At 36.5% G+C, this 20,822-nt stretch overlaps 1 protein-coding gene across 1 annotated transcript in view; it reads left to right on the top strand.

Moving 5' to 3' along the window:
- LOC114330063 (nephrin-like) overlaps positions 1-20,822 on the top strand; it is a 197,134-nt gene that overhangs the window by 157,511 nt on the left and 18,801 nt on the right. The window contains exon 6 of the mRNA XM_050652916.1: positions 1,511-1,719. Within this exon, the coding sequence (XP_050508873.1) occupies positions 1,511-1,719 (209 nt within the window). The remainder of the gene's footprint in view (positions 1-1,510; positions 1,720-20,822) is intronic.

Below are 20,822 nucleotides of genomic sequence, written 5' to 3'. Positions count from 1 at the left end.
TTGAACAAATTTGGGATACCCTCGGGAAGCGCTTGTGTCAGCCACTAAGAAACCTACAACAGGTCGAGGAAGTGGAAGAATGGGAACAACTAGATAAAGAAACTGGTCTAAAAATGTGATTGAAAGAAGGCTTGGACGTTGTGCAGAAGTTCAGCAAGTTAGAGGAGCCCATATAATATTAGTTTTGTTTTAAAACAGTTTTTAGCAACGCTAAATTATTGATATTAAAAAAATAAATCGAATTTTTTTACATAGTTTTTTACCACAAGAAAATTTACAGTCCAGCAACAAAAACGATGCTATATTTACAGCACAAACGTTGAATATAATTAAATGAAAAGTATATAATCACAAATACAAATACAGTCTGGGATTACAGGCACATTTTCACCATTTATTACTAACAAGCTAATTTTTCGTGCTTAGCTTCATTTTGACTAGACGCCTAACTTTTGTCTTTACAAAAATTTTTGTTTATGGTAACTAACAAGAGTAGCAGGGGCGAAATGTGTTAATTTGACAATTTTCAAAAAATTATTACTAACTTGGTTATTTTTGTTAATTCTCAAGTTGATTATCTAAATTAGCCGTAAAGGGTAAACGGTAAAGAATCCCCTCTTTTCAACTTGTATCAGTAACGACGTCATGAAAATTAATATTTATATAATTTAACACCCACGTCTTTTTTGTGCGCATGACAATTCTTGTCAGACTTGCGATGCACACATGTTATCTTGTAGGATATTGTTTTATTTGGATGAAAAATACACACACCTATCACGTGATACCTTTGTACTAAAGTAACTAGTGAAAAAAATGGTCTTGTGGTATTAAACTTTAGAACGTATGACCAGGACAAAGTACCACACAATTTGTAGGAGAGTGTTAAATTAAGTAAATATTAACTAACCAACAAAAAAATCAGGTGGTTAGTAATCATTTTCATGACCTCTTTGATAAAGCCTGTCATTTTGTAGGACAAATATTTTTTCGGTTAATTGAGATAATTATCTTGAAAACTAACAAAAATAACAAAATAACCCAGTTAGTAATACTTTTCTAAGAATCGTCAAATCAACATATTTCATCCCTGCTAGCCCTGTTAGCTACCACAAACAAAAATTATTGTAAGGACAAAAGGTGGGCGTCTTGTCAAAATGAAGATACTCACGAAAAATTAGCTTGTTAGTAATAAATAGTGAAAATGGCCCTGGGATCCCGGACTATATATATTATTCTTTAGAAATAAACCAAAATATTTGTTTGGCACACGCCCGTGAAATGATGAATTTTAATGTTAGAGCAATAATATACGAGATTTTTGTACCGTTTTAAATTTTTTATCCCCATCCTTTCACTCGACCGCAATCAGTACGTAATCGTTAAGGAAATATCAAATTCCCTTTCAAGACCCTCGAACTCCCGAACCTGTCCCTCATCCTTCATGGCTGCAATGCACGGCCCTTGAAAATTTGGAATTAATAATGTACGAATTAATAATTTTTTGCAGATTCCGACTACCAGTTGGGTTCGGCCTTGCAAACTCCGGGTCTGAATAATTCAGGGATTGCTCCCACCGAATACGAGACGACAACCGGGAACGGAGCTACAGGAACGCCGGTGGGGGTAGTAAACGTGACCGCCGCCTCTCAACAACAACCGCTGGGACCGCTGCAGGAGGCCTACATGGCTCGGGACAGGAGTTATCCACCACAACACGTAAGTTTCTCGTGCCCGAAATTATTCCGTTCCTTCGTTAAAAACCCAAACTATATAGATATAAGTTATTCCAATATTGCTATTAGTTTATGTTATTACGAGCTTTCCGTTAATTTACTATTTTAAGTTTAACAAAAATATCTATTTGCTCTGGAAAAGGAAGTTTACATCTTAAAAACAAAGAGTGAACCACTTAAACATAATATTATGTAACTAGTTTAATCAATATCTTCGTCGATACCTAGATAAGTACCCCAGCAACGCTGTTTATCTCGACGAAAAATTTTCATAGAAACCTTGAAAACTTGTAGGGGTTAAGACAAGCAAATCAAGAAGATCCTTCTTGTTTTCTTTATTTATTTCTACACCCGCCTTTTATTTCAATGAAAGCATCTCATTTAGTCTAATAAAAGAAATTTCCTTAAATGTCTCCTCTGAAAGAATTTTTTGGAACATATTTTCTCATGGTCCCTTTTTCTATAATTTGGCCATTGCACATCAGAACAGCCAAAAGGTTCTCCTTGCTCGTCTGTTTTCCTAGACACCAATGGCCCCTTTAGCAGAGAAGCAAAATCGAAAAAATCCTTACGGGCCATCTCCATTACTTCAAATTTTGAACTTGTTGATCTGAGGACCAACTGCTACCAATTAAGAGGAAGAAAAAATCCTATATTCGTTCTTTTTCTTTTTTTTTTTCTCGATCGTGAACTGTGCTACCATGTGGGTATGCCCAATGCCCAGGTACCATAAACTTATGATTCGCTACTTGCACGTTTACTTGTGATCTGTGTAATATTGACATAATCATGGATGAAATATTCGCATTTTTATTTTGTTCTCCACATGTATTTTAATAAAGCGCAACATGGGTAACTTCGGAGACAATTCTAGAAATATTTTATACAAACATGGTCTAACCTCATTGGTCCCTCGTTTTACAGTACGTTCGTACCACCTTAAATGCTTGGACTTTTTATTTTCATCCATTAAAATGAGGTTAAATGCCCATAGCTGTCACTTGTAAAAAGCGACTGAAGAGTGAAGACTAAGCAAGCAAGCAAGGAAGCAAGCAATTTGATTCAATCCGACCTGTGGGAGATGTCCACCCTATCGAAAAAGTACATTCGTGTGTAACAATTCATTGGGGCGAGGTGTTTTGACCCGAGTAAAAAACAGGGATCACCCCACCTCGCTCCAATGCCCCAGGCCATCCCTTTCCCCCCATAGCACGCTGATGTGCAATGGGGGCACAACTATCAGCCAAATGCTGATACCAACTATCAGCCATTCACAATGGAATCCTGGGTAATAAGATTTCAATGTGGTGCCCTAATCGAATTTCAAAACTAGGCCAGCGTGAAGCGCTCTATGCCTTTATCTTCTATTTACTTATCCGCGGAACTAAAATTGCTTGCTTGGGCCCCAAGTCATTGTACCAAGCCCCACTGAGCTCTGTCCAATGGCTTGGTGCTCAAGAATTTTATGATTTTTTTGTTTTTTATGATTTTTTTTGGTGGCTTACGCCTTTTTTGTTTTTTTGTTTTTTGTTTGGCCTGCGCCTTTTCCTCTATTTTCTTACCTGGTCGTGATGTTGGACCTACGCTTGGGTTGTGTATTTCTTCGGCACTTGGTATTTCGAGCTACGAACTGACTACTACTTTCACTTTTACTTTTTATTTTACTTTGTCACTCTTTGTTTGCTATATTCGATTCACTTTAATCCACTATTTGCTGTTTAGGACGTTTGTGCTTCCATCAGTGGAACGCGTTATACCCTAGCATCTCTCGCAGTATGTGACTTGGGTGGTGCTCCAGCTCCGCGAATTTGACCCTTGCCTTATCTGTCATCATTTTGGTGACTCTCACCTGTTGAAGTTCTCTAAATAGGAACCTTTCTGCGACGTATCTTGGTACTCTGGCTGCTTCTCTTAAGCTGCTTAAGATCCTTGTGGACCGCTTGTATCTTCTTTTTGTGGGTGTTGCATACTTGTCCCCATGCGAGAGATGCGTATGTTAATACCGGTAATATTATGCTATTTATTAGTCTAAACCTCGTTTTTAGTCTTAGTTTACTTTTTCTTCCTGTGAGTCCTTTTAAAGTTGCTCTCGCCATGTTGGCCTTCTGGACTGTGGCTTCTACGTGTTTTTGGAAGGTTAATCCTTTGTCCATGATGACTCCCAGGTATTTAGCTTCATTTTTCCACTCGATGGGGTTGTTCAGCACCGTCAGCTGTTCTTCTGGCTGTTATCTTCCTTTCTTATATAGTACCGCTTGCGTCTTTTCGGAGTTGATGGCTATCTTCCATTGTATACACCATTCCTCGATGTCTTCTAACGCTGTTTGCAGGTTGGTCACTGCGATGTCTACGTTTCTGTGTTTGGCCGCTATCGCTGTATCGTCGGCGTAGAGGCTCATTAGGGTACCTGGTGTCCTAGGTACGTCAGCGGTGTATATTGTGTATAGCAGAGGTGACAGGACCGCTCCCTGTGGCACTACAGCCTCCGGGCTTCCGAGCTCGGACAGGACTTGTCCTATCCGAACCCTGAAACTCCGGCCGCCTAAGTACAAGGAGATCAGCCTCGTCATCGCTCCCCTGTATCCATGAGCCCCTTGTGCCATACTCTGCCGAAAGCTTTGCTTACGTCCAGGAATGCTGATCCAGTGTACTGCTTGTCGTTGAATCCAGCTGCTATGTACTCAGTTAATCTGAGTAATTAAAGCTCGCTGGAGCGCTCTGGTCTGAATCCGAATTGAGCTTCTGGGATTATCTCTAATCTGTTTGTTTCCGCTTGCAGTCTGCTGAAGATAATTCTTTCCACTATTTTGCTGATCGCTGGGAGTAAGCTGATTGGCCTGTAGTTCTGCGGGAATGTGTGGTTCTTGCCAGGTTTCGGGATTATGATGACATGGACCTCTTTCCATCTGTTCGGGAATATTTTGTATCTTAATATCCCGTTCACTATGTTTGTAAAGTACACTATAGCTCTAATAGGCAAATATTTTAGGGCTCTATTTGTTATTTCGTCTAGACCAGGCGCTTTTCTCGGTGAACTATTTCTTATATGTTCGTTGATTTCTTCCGTAGATGTTGGGGAATGATATCTTCTGCATCCTCTGGTCTTTCTTCTTGCTCTTCGACTTCTTCCACGAAGTCTACGTCCTCGTATTGGTGGAAGTTTAACCTGCATTATCTTTCGAGTGTAGACCTCATCACCTCTGCTTTCTCTTCTATGGTATACACCATGCCGTTTTCTCCATGTAATGGGGGGATGGGTTTTCTGTTGTTTCTCATCATTTTCTGGAGCTTCCAAACATTTTTCATGTTTGAGTCTAGTTCTTCCATCTCTTGTACGAAGTTGTCCCGTTTTTCGCTGCGGTGTAGTTGAAGAGCCGTTTTGACCTCTCTGTTTAATGTATTTGCCCAGGTTTTGTCTACTCGGTTTCTTGTTCGTCTGGCTATTTGCTTCGCTCTGTTTTTTCCCTTATTAAGTTTTCTACTTCTTGTGGTATGTCTTTGAATCTTCCCGTGTGGATCTCGATTTCTTCCTCTGTTGTGCTGTTTCTAATTGCTTCTTGGATGATGTTTCCTAGCTCTAGGACTTTTTCTTTTATTTCTTGAGGGTTATTTATAACTGGCACTATATTTATTGCTTCACTCACTTATCTTTTGTAATTTGTCCACTTTATTTTCTTTTTGAAGTTATACTTCTTTAGGCGCGATTAAGAGTAAAATTTTTCATAAATCTGCGCGCATGCGCACACAGACAGTATGACGTTTAGTTGCTAATCTTTCAAATTATGTATCAGCGCAAATAAGCCATTAAAATAATATATTAGTGTTTTTCAGTAAATGTATTATTTATTATAATTTTTGTGTCTTTGAATTTGTCTTCCTTGGGCGTAAAATAATAAAATATCTATTTTTATATTTCACTTGTCACCGTTATGTGTAATTATGTATATCCGAAACGTCAATAACACGTGCCTTGATAGCCTGGTTGGTAGAGCATTAGACCAGGGATCGAGAAATCGCGAGATAGCGGGTTCAAATCCCGGATGATTCATATTTTTTTTTTAAATTTTGGCATTGTTAAGTTTTGGTTAATTTTTGGTAATTATTGTTAATTTTTTGTATTGTAACTGTTAAGTATATTTATTTCGTTGAAATTATATAATAGAAGTATAACTTCTTACGTGTGTACAAAGTACACACACATTCTTTTTTATTCTTTTCGGCGGGTTTGTTTCTTCCCATGTTCCTATTTCTAGTAGAATGGGGTTGTGATCTGTGGTTCCTTCGTTCAACATGATTAGTTCAGCTTGTAGTCCTAGATTTTTGGCCACAACGATGTCGATATGGGTGGGAAGTCCATTTCCTGGGAAGTGAGTTGGTTCTTCTCGGCCCATTGCCATTGTATCTTCGTTATTTTCTATATAGCTATTTAGTAGTCGTCCGTTCCTCTTCATAACTCTATCGTTTCAGTTGATGGATCTTGCATTTATGTCTCCTGTTATTATTGATGTTTCAGCGATGTTTAGGAACGCATCTAGGTCATCGTCCATTAGTGGGTCTTGCGGTCTTACGTAGGCTGATGTTATTCTGACTGCGTCTTGCCTCATTTTCACTTCTATTATTGTTGCCTCCATGTTTACAAGTGGTGGGGTCGTGAGTCTTGTTTGTTTAATTCCCTTCTTGACTAGGATGGCCGTTTCTTCTGATCTTCTTGTGAGGTCGTTCCTATATACATCGTACCCAGGAAACTTTAGGTTAAAGTTGTTTGTAAGCTTGGTTTCCTGTATTGCTACGATGTCCATCTCGTATCTGTTGGCGAGTTCATCCATGATGTTTTGATTTGTTGATATGCCGCCTGGATTCCAGGAGCCTATCCTCAAGTATCCCCTGTCGGCCTGCATTACTTCTGCGTCTGCCTGGTGCCTAGGATAACTTCTTGGACTACCTTAGTCACTATGTTTATGACCATTTTGACTAAGTAGTCTTCGTCTTGGGGGATCGCTGTGTTGTTCTATGTTTGTTGTTGTTGTTTGTTTGTTTGTGTGGCTTGGGCGTAGGATACCCCGGTTGCCTGCTGTCGTCTGTTCGTTTGTTGTGGCCTCTGTGGTGAAGGTCTTCCCCAGGTTGGGCACCTATGGTATCCTCTGTAGTTGGCTGGATAGCTTAGATTGCAGTTAGCACATGTCGCCTTAACTTCTCTGGCTCGTTTGCATAGCTTTGAGGGGTGGTCTTCTCTGCATTTCACACATTTTGGGTCCTTGTGGCACGCGTTCTGGGCATGGTGGTAGTCTTGGCAGTTGAAACACTGCGTTGGTCCGGTCGCTTTGCGTAGGTCCTCTACTACAACCTTCATGTGGCACAGATTTGTGATACGCTTTGTCTTTTCGACGTCCTCATGATTCAGAGTCAGGATGAACATGGGTAGTTGTCTTTTTGGGCCTACTCTGGTTGACATATTCTTCGCGGAGTGACAGGGTATTTGGTACTGTGCTGCCATCTCTTCTTGGATTGCGTCTTCTGTGGTGTTCGTGGGCAATCCTCTTAAAACCACTCTGGGTTTTACGTCCTCATCTAACGGGAAGGCTATTCATTGTAGCCTCTTGACTTTTTCTTTGGCGTTGTAAGTCTTCGCGTACTCTTCCACTATCCTCACCATTTTTCTATAGTCTTCCGGGCTTTTCGCCTGGATGAGGGTTTCCCTACCACTCTTGGAAATCCTGTTGGCCGTGTATACTGTTTGTGCTTGAGCTATGGTGAGGATGGATCTACGAAAAAAGGTCGCCAACAATTGGTCGAGCGAAAAAATGTCGCGCACATTTGAGCGCGTATCAAAAGGTCGCCGGCGAAAAAACAGCGCCGACGAAATAAGGTCGCGTGCAATTGATCGCGCGAAAAAAGATCGCGTCAGAAAATATGTTTTCATTTGCATACTTTAACTTTCCTTCACACTTAATCCAGGCTTAGGTCAGATTTAGATGATGCAATAGAACTAAAGGACTGCTGTTAAATAATGACCCAAACAGTTAAATATTTTCTTATTAGTCATTTTAACCTATTGGTAATAGCTATTTGTATAACAAGGGAGGAAAGTGTAACTTTTCCTCCCGAGAATGAAGTTTACTGCCCGACGCGTAGCGGAGGGCAGTAATCATTCAAGGGAGGAAAAGGCACTTTACTCCCATGTTATACATATGGGTTTTCCACCTTCCTCAAATAACAAGTAATTTTTTCATTTTTACTTAATTTATTTATGTAACTAACCAACAAAATTTATTAGAACTAAAACAACAAGTAGGTACAATATAACTGTCAACTGTCAAATATAAGTCAAATTATTAATGTAAACATTGTTAAATCAAAATAACAATTTACTGTTTTTTACCATTCTGCAAAATACAGGATGTTTTATAAATAAACGTTAAAATGTATAGATACTTCGTAATAGAAAATAGATATTATACAGGGCGTCAATAAGTTATATTTCATGAATGAAATACCATGACGTCACTTTTACTTTTCCTCCCTAGGGAGGAAAAATATTTTCCTCCCTAGGGAGGAAAAGTACAACTTTGCTCCCTACAATCAGGTCCGGAAAAGTATACTTTCGGTAGAGGTAGGTGGAAAAAAATATTTCGTCAACCCAATATTGACTTCTAAATGACTTTAGTTTTATTTTCCACTTTAAATAATAGGAAAATAATTGGAAGTAAATAATCCTATTTGAAATTGATCATGTAAAATGTTCGACCAATTTAATGGTCGAATTAAGGTAATTTTAACTGTAAATGTTGTAGGGAAAGTACCTAGAGGTATTATTTCACGACTTAGCAGTGTCGCAAAATTTACCCTTGGTTATTTAAGAGTAAGTTTTAATATAAGCTTAATATATTTTACAGGGTATATACTACATATAGATAGGGTAGGTTAAGGGCTACCATCTTTATTAAAATAAAATTTCCCAAATAAAATAATGATATTGTGGTTAAAAATTATATAACAGGCACAATTTCATTAATACATTGTCACTGGTGAGTACTTATTGAAGATATCATAGTTAAAGAATACATTTATATTAATAACAGATTTGCATACTTTAACTTTCCTTCACACTTTATCCAGGCTTAGGACTGGCAGTTAGTAACTGGCGTGTTTAAAAGTTTTTTTAATTTTAATTTTTTTATTTTTTTCTAATTTTTATTTTTTTTTATTTTTTTGTGTTTTTTTAATTTTTATTTTTTTTTGTTTTTTTTCAAATTTTTTTTTTAATTGTTTTTTAGTTTTTTATACTTGCAGTTGAAAATTTTGGGCAATTCCTCTTAAATATTCTAGATTTGGCCGGTTCCCGTATTGCAAACAAATCGTTTTTATTCGCCGCGCTGTATCTTTATAAATTTTTTTTGAGGTTGTTGGTTTCCAGCTATGTATTGCTCCACTTTTAATCGATTTAAACTCTCTTCTTTCTTTAGCCCCGTAATAAACTTCCATAGATTTGGGTGTGCTGCATTTAATATCGAGGAGAAGCTGTTGTGCCAACCTTCGACAGCATTATTAGTACGCGGTAGATCTTCCTCTATAAATTCGAAGCAATTCCAAAGATTCCTTGGAAACATTGGCGGTCTTCTTTGTTGTCGTCGATCCAATCTGCCTATCCATACATCCTCAAAGTAGTTTATTAAAGGTGTTAGTAAATTTTCATTTTGGGTGTAAAACTCGCTGTCCAGTAGCTCTCCGAATGTTGCAACAACATCTACTTCAGGTACGAAGGCTAGGGCTGCCAATTGTCGCAGATGTAGAGCAAAATTCGCGTCTTCTGTATAAACTTGTTGCAGTCCTGTACCTTGCATGTTTCTCCACAAACATTGTGTGAAATGAAAGAAACATCCACGGATTCTGACTTCAGGAAACTCTTGTTGTAAAGCATTAATTGCTGCTTTTTCATAATCCACCATTATTGTTGTAGGACGTAAACCTGGTCGTAACGTTTTTAATTCATGGAAGAGTCGAGTGTATGTTGCCTGAGTTTTATTAGGAAGTAGAGCAAAAACAGTTGAAATAACGTTGCTATACTGTACGCCATGTATTGTATACAGCTGACCAAACAATAGAGGAGTACATGTGAATGTTCCATCGGCATACCAGTGTTCACAGCTCGCCATCAAAGTTAAATTTCTTTCAGTGGAAAATATTAAAATTCTCTGTTCGTTTGGACCACTGTCAAATAAAAGAAACGGTTCGCCGTTATTGTTTCTGGTGTATTCTTCCGGAATAATAAGCTCTGTTAAGCTTCTTGGATTTGCCGGAATAGCTTCCACTCTTTGGCGTGTGTTCTGAATAGTTCGCTTTAGGGATGAAATAGAAGGTAGCTGCCCAGTTGCACCCACAGACACTTCTTGTGAAACGGTAGCTATGATTCCTTGTGTTGTTAGTTCAACTTGATGAGCCAGTTCTTTCATTCTGTTACAAGCCTTTTTTGCTTCTAATATTGACGCATCGGCAACGTGGTTGTGACTTGTACTTTTCACTACTTCATCTCCCACTGTGTGAACTCTCCCGGTACATTTATGCTTATTGTACTGAGCGCACTTCCAAATTGTCTTTTGATCAATCGTTTTTTCCTTTCTATGGATATATCCATTATACACCAACATATTGGCACCTTTTTGACTCTTTACGTAAGTTAAGACCATCTTGACAAATCGACAAGCTAATGAATAATGAGATATACGATATTTTTCCCATCTTCTTATACATCCAAAATACATTAAAAAGTAATAAAAGTACGTTTCACGAATATGGAATAATAATTACCACATTAGTGAATAACGCACAATTAGACAAAGAACTTTTGTACAATATTTATTTTAGCATTTCCAATAATGTCTTATCGTAATGACTTCATGGAATTCCTAATAAATACCTACACAATAAGGTGCCCTTATCTAAACTACTTATTCTTCACTAATCTGCATAACGACTTTCTACTAAGAACCAATTATGCTAATTACCGGTCTCTGAAAATACCAAAAATAGGTAAACTGGTACCTGGTATTCGTTTGTATGTAATATATACTGTAAATAGAACTATTATTACTGTACATTTTTAACGATATCCGATTAGGAAGAGCAAACACTTTTAAACACGCCAGTTTTTTGCTGACAGTCCTAAGCCTGTAAAAAGTGTGAAGGAAAGTACCTTTCTGAATTTAGATCCATATATTAAAATTATTCACGTAGAACAAAAAAAATACTTTCTTCATGTTAAAAATTGTTCAATTTTCAAGTATATTCACTTGAATAACCTGAAAATACCATATGAAATAATTTCCCATTCTCCTATATTTCCCATCTTCCTACACATCCAAAATACATTAAAAAGTATTTAGATATACGTTATTTTTCCCATCTTCTTATACATCCAAAATACATTAAAAAGTAATTAGATGGAATTCCAAGACTAATCGGCTCATAATGCATAAAGTTAAAGTATGCAAATAGAATTTCTTTAGAACCTTTTTGAAAACCAATTGAATGGTTTTAATAATGTAAAACATGACGCGATCTTTTTTCGCGCGATCAATTGCACGCGACCTTATTTCGTCGGCGCTGTTTTTTCGCCGGCGACCTTTTGATACGCGCTCAAATGTGCGCGACATTTTTTCGCTCGACCAATTGTTGGCGACCTTTTTTCGCGACACCGGTGAGGATAGCCCCTGTCTCGCTGACGCTCTGTAATTTGATTACAGGCGGTTTTCGATGTGGTGTTGCCTGTTGTTCGAGCCACATGGTGGTTTCTTCACTTTAGTTTGTCTACATCTCTGTCTCCGGACCACTGGGATGCCGCAAGGCAAGCGCATCCACATCTGTGTTAGTCGCTGGGTGTATTAGATCTATTGGTCCTTTTGGCAGGATGAGAGGGAGTGACATAGCCCTCCTATCTTCGTTGGCTTTGCTTTCCCATGACTTTGCCTCGTCTCCAGAAAGTGGTGGGAAGGCTTCTTTTTTTCGTATTCTGTTTTTCTGTCAGCGGAGATTTTTCTGTTCCGCTTCGCTCGTACGCGCACGACTTCCTCCGGTGGCTGGCACCGGACAGCTTAAGAGTGAAGACTAATAAAGAGGCTGGTATCTAATATACCAGTTCTGCAGAGACCACGTGATTTTCCTTTTCTGTTGTTGCAGATTCTTTCTCTGATCCATTGCTGCATTTCAGTAGCATAATAAACTTGTCGTATTTATGGCAAGTATCAGTTCGAGGCAGCAACAAATGACAGATTTAATTTAAAAAATTCAGATCTACAATAGAGATACCACACAGGATTTTGGTATGATTTCTTGTAAAGGGAATAAATTTTTCTAGGGTCAGATAAGATGGTAGAAACTTTTTATTTTTTTGTGCACGTGAGTAATGACTTCGTACTCAAGAATCTCAAACAAAATATGCATACTCGCTTCTTTTAAATTTTCTCTAGATCACTTGTTTGGTGGAATAGTCTTTCATTGGTCAGAATCAGTCTTCGTTTCCCAGGTGGTGCTCTTTTTTAAAGCGATAACTTTTATGAAATTGTCTGTTTCATTGAAAGCCACAAGAAAGCACTTAAGGGAAACCACTTATTCGTAAAAAATATTTGTCGGTTTTGATGCGAAAGTTTTCTTTGTCTGGATCGTTTTTACGTGGCCTCTGCGATTTTGCCAACTTCTTAAGGATAAGGCTGAGGTATCCGGAGAGAACCAAGGCTAGCCCCTAGTGAAAACTAGATAATCACTCTACTGTCTTCCAAGCGGAAATTTCTACTGTAGATACCTATGTACGTTCAAGAACTAATGACGAGGAACTGCTGGAACAAATGTGTAAAAATTAGATCTAATTGTCTGGAGGCATTAAAGCCACTGTAATCAAATTGGATTGATTTTGAGTTAGTTTGGAACTGTCTTCAGAATCTGATTTAGATCGGAAAGAGTAACAAATTGAGTTTACTGTGGTGCCTGTACGTACTGATATTGAAAGGAATGAAAAGGTACACCTTCCGCAAAAAAATACAAAGAGAAACTAAAGGTTGGTTTATCTTATGACAGGACGTCGACGGCACGTGACGTAGAACAATAGACAGAGCACGTCCCCGTTGTCGCCCCAATCCATTGTACTATAAACAAGCCAAAGCTTTTCATATCACCCGATTCTTCAACATGCACCGTAAAACAAACTTGCCGTCCACGTCCGTAGTAAGACAAATCAGCCTTAAGTGTGTATTCCAACACTCTCGTGAATGAGCTGTTCGACGATAGTGGTGAAGTACACAGATTAAAACGTTATAGTCAAACTGACTTATTAACTTGATTTTAAGATCAGACTGAAATAAATTTAAACATTATCACTGTTACCACATGGAATAACTTAGATATAGGTTATACGTGGTACAAGAATTTAGTCCAAGTTTATACATACCGACAATCACCCTTGTTTAAGTCTGGTATAACCTATTTTATGACTGTCAGTGTCATCAGAGGCAAAAATGTATTATCTTTTGATTTGTTTTGTGAGTTATTATATAATAAAAAAATTTGTTTAAGGGGTGTCGAAGAAGTTGATAATTTAATTAACATGATAGAAAATACACGAAAAGGGAAACTTTTCTAAGATAGAATAAATCACTTTTCACAATACACCGATAAGGAATTCAGAATTAAATATCGGTTTTCTAAAGATGGTGTAAGGTTTTTAGAAAACTTAATAGGTTATTCACTTATTTGAATTTGAATATATATTGCACGAAAAGTTGAGTCAAACAGTCCATATAATGCACAAAAAATTTCAAGGTGATTCGTCAATTCGTTCAGAAAATAATAATGATACAGCCATTCTGTGGAAACGATGTGAAAGAAGAATACTGGTATTTTAAACGTTGGCATTTAAAAAATCAATAAAAGCTCATTTTTATCATTCCGAAAACTTTTCGCCTATTTACTAGGTTAATTTGGTTTGTCAGTTACAGAGAAACATCAAAATTGACATATTTGACACCATATATCGTTGTTCTATGTATTTGTGCAGAAGATTGCAACGTTGCCAAACTATTATTTCGGAATAAAGTGGGAATACTTATATCTAACTTATACCGAGTTTATTAGTAACGAATTATTTTCGTACTACATCTACCTTATACTTAGGATAACTATTCTAGATGTAAATACGGAATAACCTTACAATACGAGTATTTTATTAGTAAAAGTGTAAGTGTCCATATGTCCCTCAATATTGAATGTTTAGTTAAAGAGAAATTTTATTGGAAGCTCTCTCTACAGGACTATTAATTATGTAATATACAGTGAGGACGTTTGAGTTGGAATAAATTCATTATCTCGAAAATGAGCGAATTTGGAGAAAAATCCTGAGACAGGTCGATTTTTGTTTTTAAATTATGACTTTTTGGCATATACCTAAGTATATCATATTAGTGACATCATCCATCTGGGCGTAATCGATTATTTTTTTAAATGAGAGTAGGGGTTGTGTTATAGCTGGTTTAAAAGGTTATTAAATATTTATCCGGTAAAATAAACTTTAACACAAATATTTATACAAGGTGTACAAAAGACATTTTTTGAATTAAATTAATTTACAAAAAAGAAAAATGTAAGTAATTTATTTAATTCAAAATACGTTTTACTTCTGTCAGGAAAACAGGTAATACTGTTTATTTCACAAATTAGCTTGGCTCTTCACTTAAAGTCAATGACCAAACTGCTAAGAGACAGGTGGGTGGCAGTTTTAACATTGAATTTAAGCGAAAAACAATGTTTATTTGTTAAATAAACATTTCTTTCTGTTTTCTGACAGCACTGAAATGTATTCTGACATGAATGGATTACATACATTCTTCTTTTTTCCCAATTAATTTAATTTAAGAAAAAATTTTTGGACATCTTGTATAAACAATTATTATGTTAACGTTTATATTACTGAATAGAGAATTAATAAACCTTTTAAATGATCTATCACACGACCCTTACTCTCATTAAAAAAAATCACCAATTACGGCATCATGCCCAGATGGATGACGTCACTAGTATGATATATACGCCAAAAAGTCATAATTAGAAACAAAAATCGACCTGTCTCAGGATTTCTCTCCAAATTCGCCTCTTCTCGAGATAATGAATTTATTTCAACTCAAACGTCCTCACTCTACATAAATTTGACTTATTTTTCCGATGGGCGGAACAGATTGTTCAAATAAATTAAGTTAAATAAGAAATTAAATTACTCAGCAAATAAAAAATAAAAGAATACTTTTCCGTGATATGCATTAACTGTAAGTTTATTTGTGAAACATTCATCTTCTTTAAGTGCCATCTCCGCGACGAAGTTTGGCAATCATCATGGCTATTCTAACCTTCGAGGCAACTTCTCTGAACAATTGCCTTGAGCTGCCATTCTCTCAGGTTATTCAACGAGGAAACGCGTCTTCTTCCACGTTTCTCCTAGCCTCTATTTTTCCTTGAATTATGAGTCTCAAGATGTATCTAATACCTTTCTTCAAAAAAAGAGACAAATCGGACCCGGAGAATTACAGAGGAATTAACTTATTAAACGCAACATTAAAATTAACAACCAAAGTGATAACAAACAAATTGAATGAAATTATAACATTAGCAGAAGAACAACAAGGTTTTAGGTCGGGAAGGTCATGCACTGACGCTATATTTATAATGAGGCAAGTTTAAGAGAAATCGTTGGAATACATCAAACCGGCATATTTATGTTTCGTGGACCTTAAGAAAGCATTTGACAGGGTCACATTAAAGGACTTTAACCATTTGTTATACTCGAGAGAGGTACCTCTAGGAATAATTAAACCGATCGAAAACATCTACCAGAACAGCACAATAAAAGTAAAAGTGGACGATTAATTAACTGACCTAATTGAAGCCGGCAATGGGATAAGACAGAGGGATTCCTTGAGTACTTTATTGTTCAACCTGATCATGGACGAAATAATAAAAAAACTAAGAACTAAAAAAGAATATCAAATGGGAGAAAAACAACTTAAAATAATCTGTTATGCGGACGATGCAATACTAATCTCTCAAAGTGGAGGCGATTTACAACGAATGCTGCACCAATTCAACATAATCGCCAGAAAATTTAACATGTTAATTTCCTCACAAAATACAAAATGCACGGTTATAACAGCAGATCTAATAAAATGTAAATTGGAGCTGGAAGGTCAGATAATAGAACAAGTGATGGAGTTTAAATACCTAGGCATCACACTATCTAGCTACGGAAGGCTCTAAACAGAAGTGGAAGATCAAGTGAATAGAGCAAACAGAGCCGCAGGTTGCCTGAATGACACAATATGGAGAAATAAAAATATCGGAAAAGAAATAATTAAAGTCAGAATTTACAAAACAATCATCAAACCAATAATGGCATACGCGACAGAAACACGACCCGACACAGAGAGGACAAAAAGATTGCTCGAAACAGCGGAGATGAAAACCCTTCGAAAAATCGATGGTAAGACTCTATGGGACAGAGCTAGAAGTACAGATATACGACGGAGATGCAACGTGTATAAAAATAATAACTGGGTAAGAAACAGAAGAATAGCATGGAATGACCATATAAGCCGAATGACAACAAATAGGATAGTCAGGACAGCGAGAGACGGTTCCCCAATAGAAAAACGATCAGTGGGAAGATCACGAAAACGATGAAACCACAACTTACTAGAGGCACATTGAAAAAACAGACAGTCATGTCTATACAAAAAGAAAAAGAAGAAGAAGAAGAAAAAGAAGAAGAAGAAGAAGAAGATGTATCTTTCGCCTCTCATCATATGTCAGAGATATTGCAATTTCCTTTCTTTTACTATGTTTTCCATTACCCTCTCCCTGCCTATTAGTCTCCTTAACAGTTCTATATTCGTAACTCTAGTCTAAATGTCTATATTTCAAAAGTCGATTTATTGCATTTCTGTTTAATGCCCATAATTCAGCTCCACAGTAAAGCACACTGTGTACGTAACATTTAATTAGCCTTATTCTGAGGACCAATGTCAGATCATTGCTGCATAAAATATTTTTCAATTGCACGAAGTTGGCACGTGCTTTGTCAATTCTCTCTTATTTCTGCAGTATAATCGTTATTTTAGATATCGTTCTCAAATAAGTACATTTTTTTACTCTGTGCTGACGGCCCACCGATAATATTTCGTTTGTATTGTTGTTCTTGCTAATTTTCATAAAGTTGGTTTTGTTGATATTAAGACAGAGTTCGTATTCTCCACTACATCTTAATATTTTGTTCATTATTCTTTCTCAGTCTTCCAACTTGTCGGCTATTATGACTGTATCATCAGCATGCCCAATGTTATTAATTAAACTTCCATTCACTTTTATGCCAACTGTCTCGTTAACCAAAGCTTCTTGTATGATATATTCAGAATAAGCATTAAACAATAACGGCGACAGTATGTAACCTTACCTGGCCCCTTTCCTTATCTCTATTTCTTCTGACACTTCTCTTCCAATTTTCACATTTGATCGTTGGTTTTAGTATTAATTTGATATCGATGTTACATCCCTACATCCAGATTCATATTTTTGGGTACTGTTAAACATTACCACTTAGGTATTCAATGCCCTTGTAGCCCAATGCCCAAACAGTTCATCGTATCTCAGGTAGCAAAACGCAATGAAATATAATAATTCCGTATTGGAGCAGCTTTTTCTTAACCAGGACTATATTTAAATTACTTATAGAAAATATTGTAAATGAAAGTTCACAATCGAAAGAATTTATCCTCGCGCGAATAACTTCACCGTAAAGCTTTTCGAATCTCTCAGTCATGCAAAACAATTGTCAGACTTTAAATTAACTTTGATATCGCTATGTATTATGCCGTAAACTTATAATCATAAGAACAAAAGCTTAATAGACCTAATAGTTCCGTAACTATCTCCCCAACCTCAATTTACATGTCTGTTTTCATTTGGAACGGAAGATGAACTTTCTGATAATGGTAATTAATTCAGTTTACCTTGTTTTGCATACTTAGTGTTGCTGTAATAGAGCGTCGATACTAGTAAGTTTACAAAAGTTTATGAGGTGTTCGAAAACTTGTGCTTGCATGTAGACGACGTAGTTTACGTCTTTCAGGTAACTTTACTTGATGAATCTTATTTTGTCTGAACATACAAGCTGTACAAGATTAATAATACTTTTACATAAAATTTGATCATCAGAAAATATCTTTGCGTTCACTTCACCCCAGTGCTATTTGATTTTTAATATATATAGTAATGTAAAAGACCAATTATTATTATATACAGAGTGGGCCAAAAAAAAGTGTCAACCTCGATATTTGGCAGTATTTATTAGATTTTAAGGAAATCACGAAACAAGTCGATTTTTGATCTAAGAGGGACACATTTTTACGTGTAACCAACACAATTTGGTTACCTAACAAACCTGAACCGACATACCTAAAAAACCAAACACTAAATTGTGTGACCAACATAGACTGATCAAAGTCTTCACCAAAATCGTATATAACAGAATCAACAACAAGTGTGAAGCGGAAATCAATGAGTAACAGTTTGGTTTTAGGAACGTTTTAGGCAAAACGGAGGCAGGGTTTTGCCTGCAAGGATTAGTACAGAGGTATAGAGATATGAACAAGGATGTCTGCATGTGCTTTGTATATTACTCAAAGGCCTTTGACAATGTAAGACATGACCAACTAATTGAAATTCTACAAAATATAGATGATAAGAACATCCGAATTGTGACAAGTCTCTACTGGAATCAGACAGCCAGGGTAAAAACTGGCACTTCGTCCTCAGTGAGCATTTATAGCAGAAAAGGTGTGCGATAAGGATGTGTTCTCTCCCCTGTCCTTTTTAATATTTACTCTGAACAAATTTTTAAAAAAGCACTGGATGAAGCAAACGAATGCATTAAAATCAATGTAGAATTGACAAATAATATCCGGTATGCAAACGATACAGTCTTACTTGCCAGTAATATCGATGAACTTCAGCATCTTATGGACAGGATACAAAGAGCGAGTGAAGAAAGAGGAATTATCCTCAACATAAATAAAACAAAGTTGATGCTGGCCAGCAAAACTCAAAAACCTCTCAGACTATTGAAAATAAAAAACCAATTAATTCAACACGTTGACTCGTAAATATACCTTAGAACAGTCGTCAACACGAAATGGGATCAAACAATTGAAATACGATCTAGAATTGAAAAGATCAGAGCAACATTTAACAACATGAGAAATATATTCACCCATTCCGACATATCTCTCCCACTAAAAATACGGCTGCTAAAATGCTATGTATTTCCAGTTTTGGTGTATGGCACAGAGGCCTGCACAAGGCCTGCACAATAACGGAAACATTATTGGGGAAGCTGGAGGCTTTCGAAATGTAGGAGTAACGATGTATCCTCAAAATATCCTGGAAGACTCACACCACCAACGTAGAGGTGTTGCGCCGAATGGGAAAACAAAAGGGAACCTCTTTCACAATTAAGAAACGGAAACTTGAATACCTCGGTCATATTATGAGTCATGATGGATATCATATACTCCAACTGATAATACAGGGTAAAATAGATAGCAAACACGTACGCGGAAGAAGAAGACATTGATGGCTTAAAAATTTACGCTAATGGTTAGGACTAACATCGATCGAGTTATTTAGAAATGCCGCAAACAAAATTAAAATTGCTATGATAATATCCAACGTCCACAACAGACAAGGCACATGAAGAAGAAGAAGAGAAGAAGTAAGCATTAGTATTCTCCATGGTTGGAAAATATGCCGTATACTACAAGGTGATTTATACGTGATAAAGCAAACATACAATATTTTAAAAGGATTCCCTATACATATCCTCATATTTATATTTAGGTAAAAAGGTAGGAAATAGTATGGAATCAAAAATAAAGAACCATTTAAAATTGGAGACTACAGAAATAGAAGAAGTATGGAAACAACACTACGAAGATAAAATCAAACAAGAAGAAGTAGAAAGAAACGAAGTAGGAGGAAATCGACCAGAAGTGGAAGACGCAGAGAAACCAGAGAATATAATAGTAGGAAGAATGGTAAGAGACAATGAAGAATATTAAAATTGGAAAAACGGCAGGAGAGGACCAAATAGATCCAAAAATGCTAAAAAAGATGGGATAGAAAGGAGACGATTGGCTAGTACAGATATGCAAGGATGCATGGAGTACACAGAAAATATCAGAAGAAAGACTAGAAAAAAAAATATAGTTCTACCAATATACAAAAAAGGACAACATAAAGAATGTGATAATTATAGAGCAATATGCTTGTCATTGGTCAGTTTCAAGGTATATACGAGATTTATAAAAAAACGTCTAAGATTAGAGATAGAGAAAGAAATGGAAGACGACCAGGCTGAATAGAACAAGCTTAAAGGAACAAGCATCTACTTTTGAATATTTGGGAAATAAGATAACGATAAAACGGCCATAGCAATAAGTAATAAACTGAATAAGGTTACTCATTCAATAATGCAATTTTTGGGAAACCAGAAATAGACAGCAAAATTAAATTCAGAGTGTATAACAGTATTTAATCCGATAATGACTGTTATCGTGATATTCTCACAGAATATCACGATTATTAAACAGTCTCTCTCTATGAACAATAATGTTAAGAACATAAATATGTTTAGTACTAGTACTTTGCTGTATGACGTAAAAGCCGTACCTACTCTCTAAAACAGAACAAAAACAGCGTTAATAGTTTGTAAATTCGATACTATCGTCCAATATTAAGAATAAGTTGGGTTGGTCGAATCATTAAAAATCGAAAACTTGAATATTTTTGCCATGTTATGCGACACCCAGAGTCGAAGAAGAAAGTCATGGCTTAAAAATCTGAGAGAATGGTATAACAGATCCTCTGCATCCCTTTTCCGAGCTGCTGTTAACAAAATTGCTATAGCCAATTTGATATCCAACGTTCGATAATCGAGCACGGCACTTGAAGAAGATGAAGAAGGTCGAATCATAAATGAAGAAGTATTGAGACGAATGGACA

Source organism: Diabrotica virgifera, chromosome 6 (assembly GCF_917563875.1).
Source record: "Diabrotica virgifera virgifera chromosome 6, PGI_DIABVI_V3a".
Classification (NCBI taxonomy): domain Eukaryota; kingdom Metazoa; phylum Arthropoda; class Insecta; order Coleoptera; family Chrysomelidae; genus Diabrotica; species Diabrotica virgifera.
The sequence above is the reverse complement of the archived record's forward strand: the minus strand, read 5'-3'. Positions and strand labels throughout refer to the sequence as shown.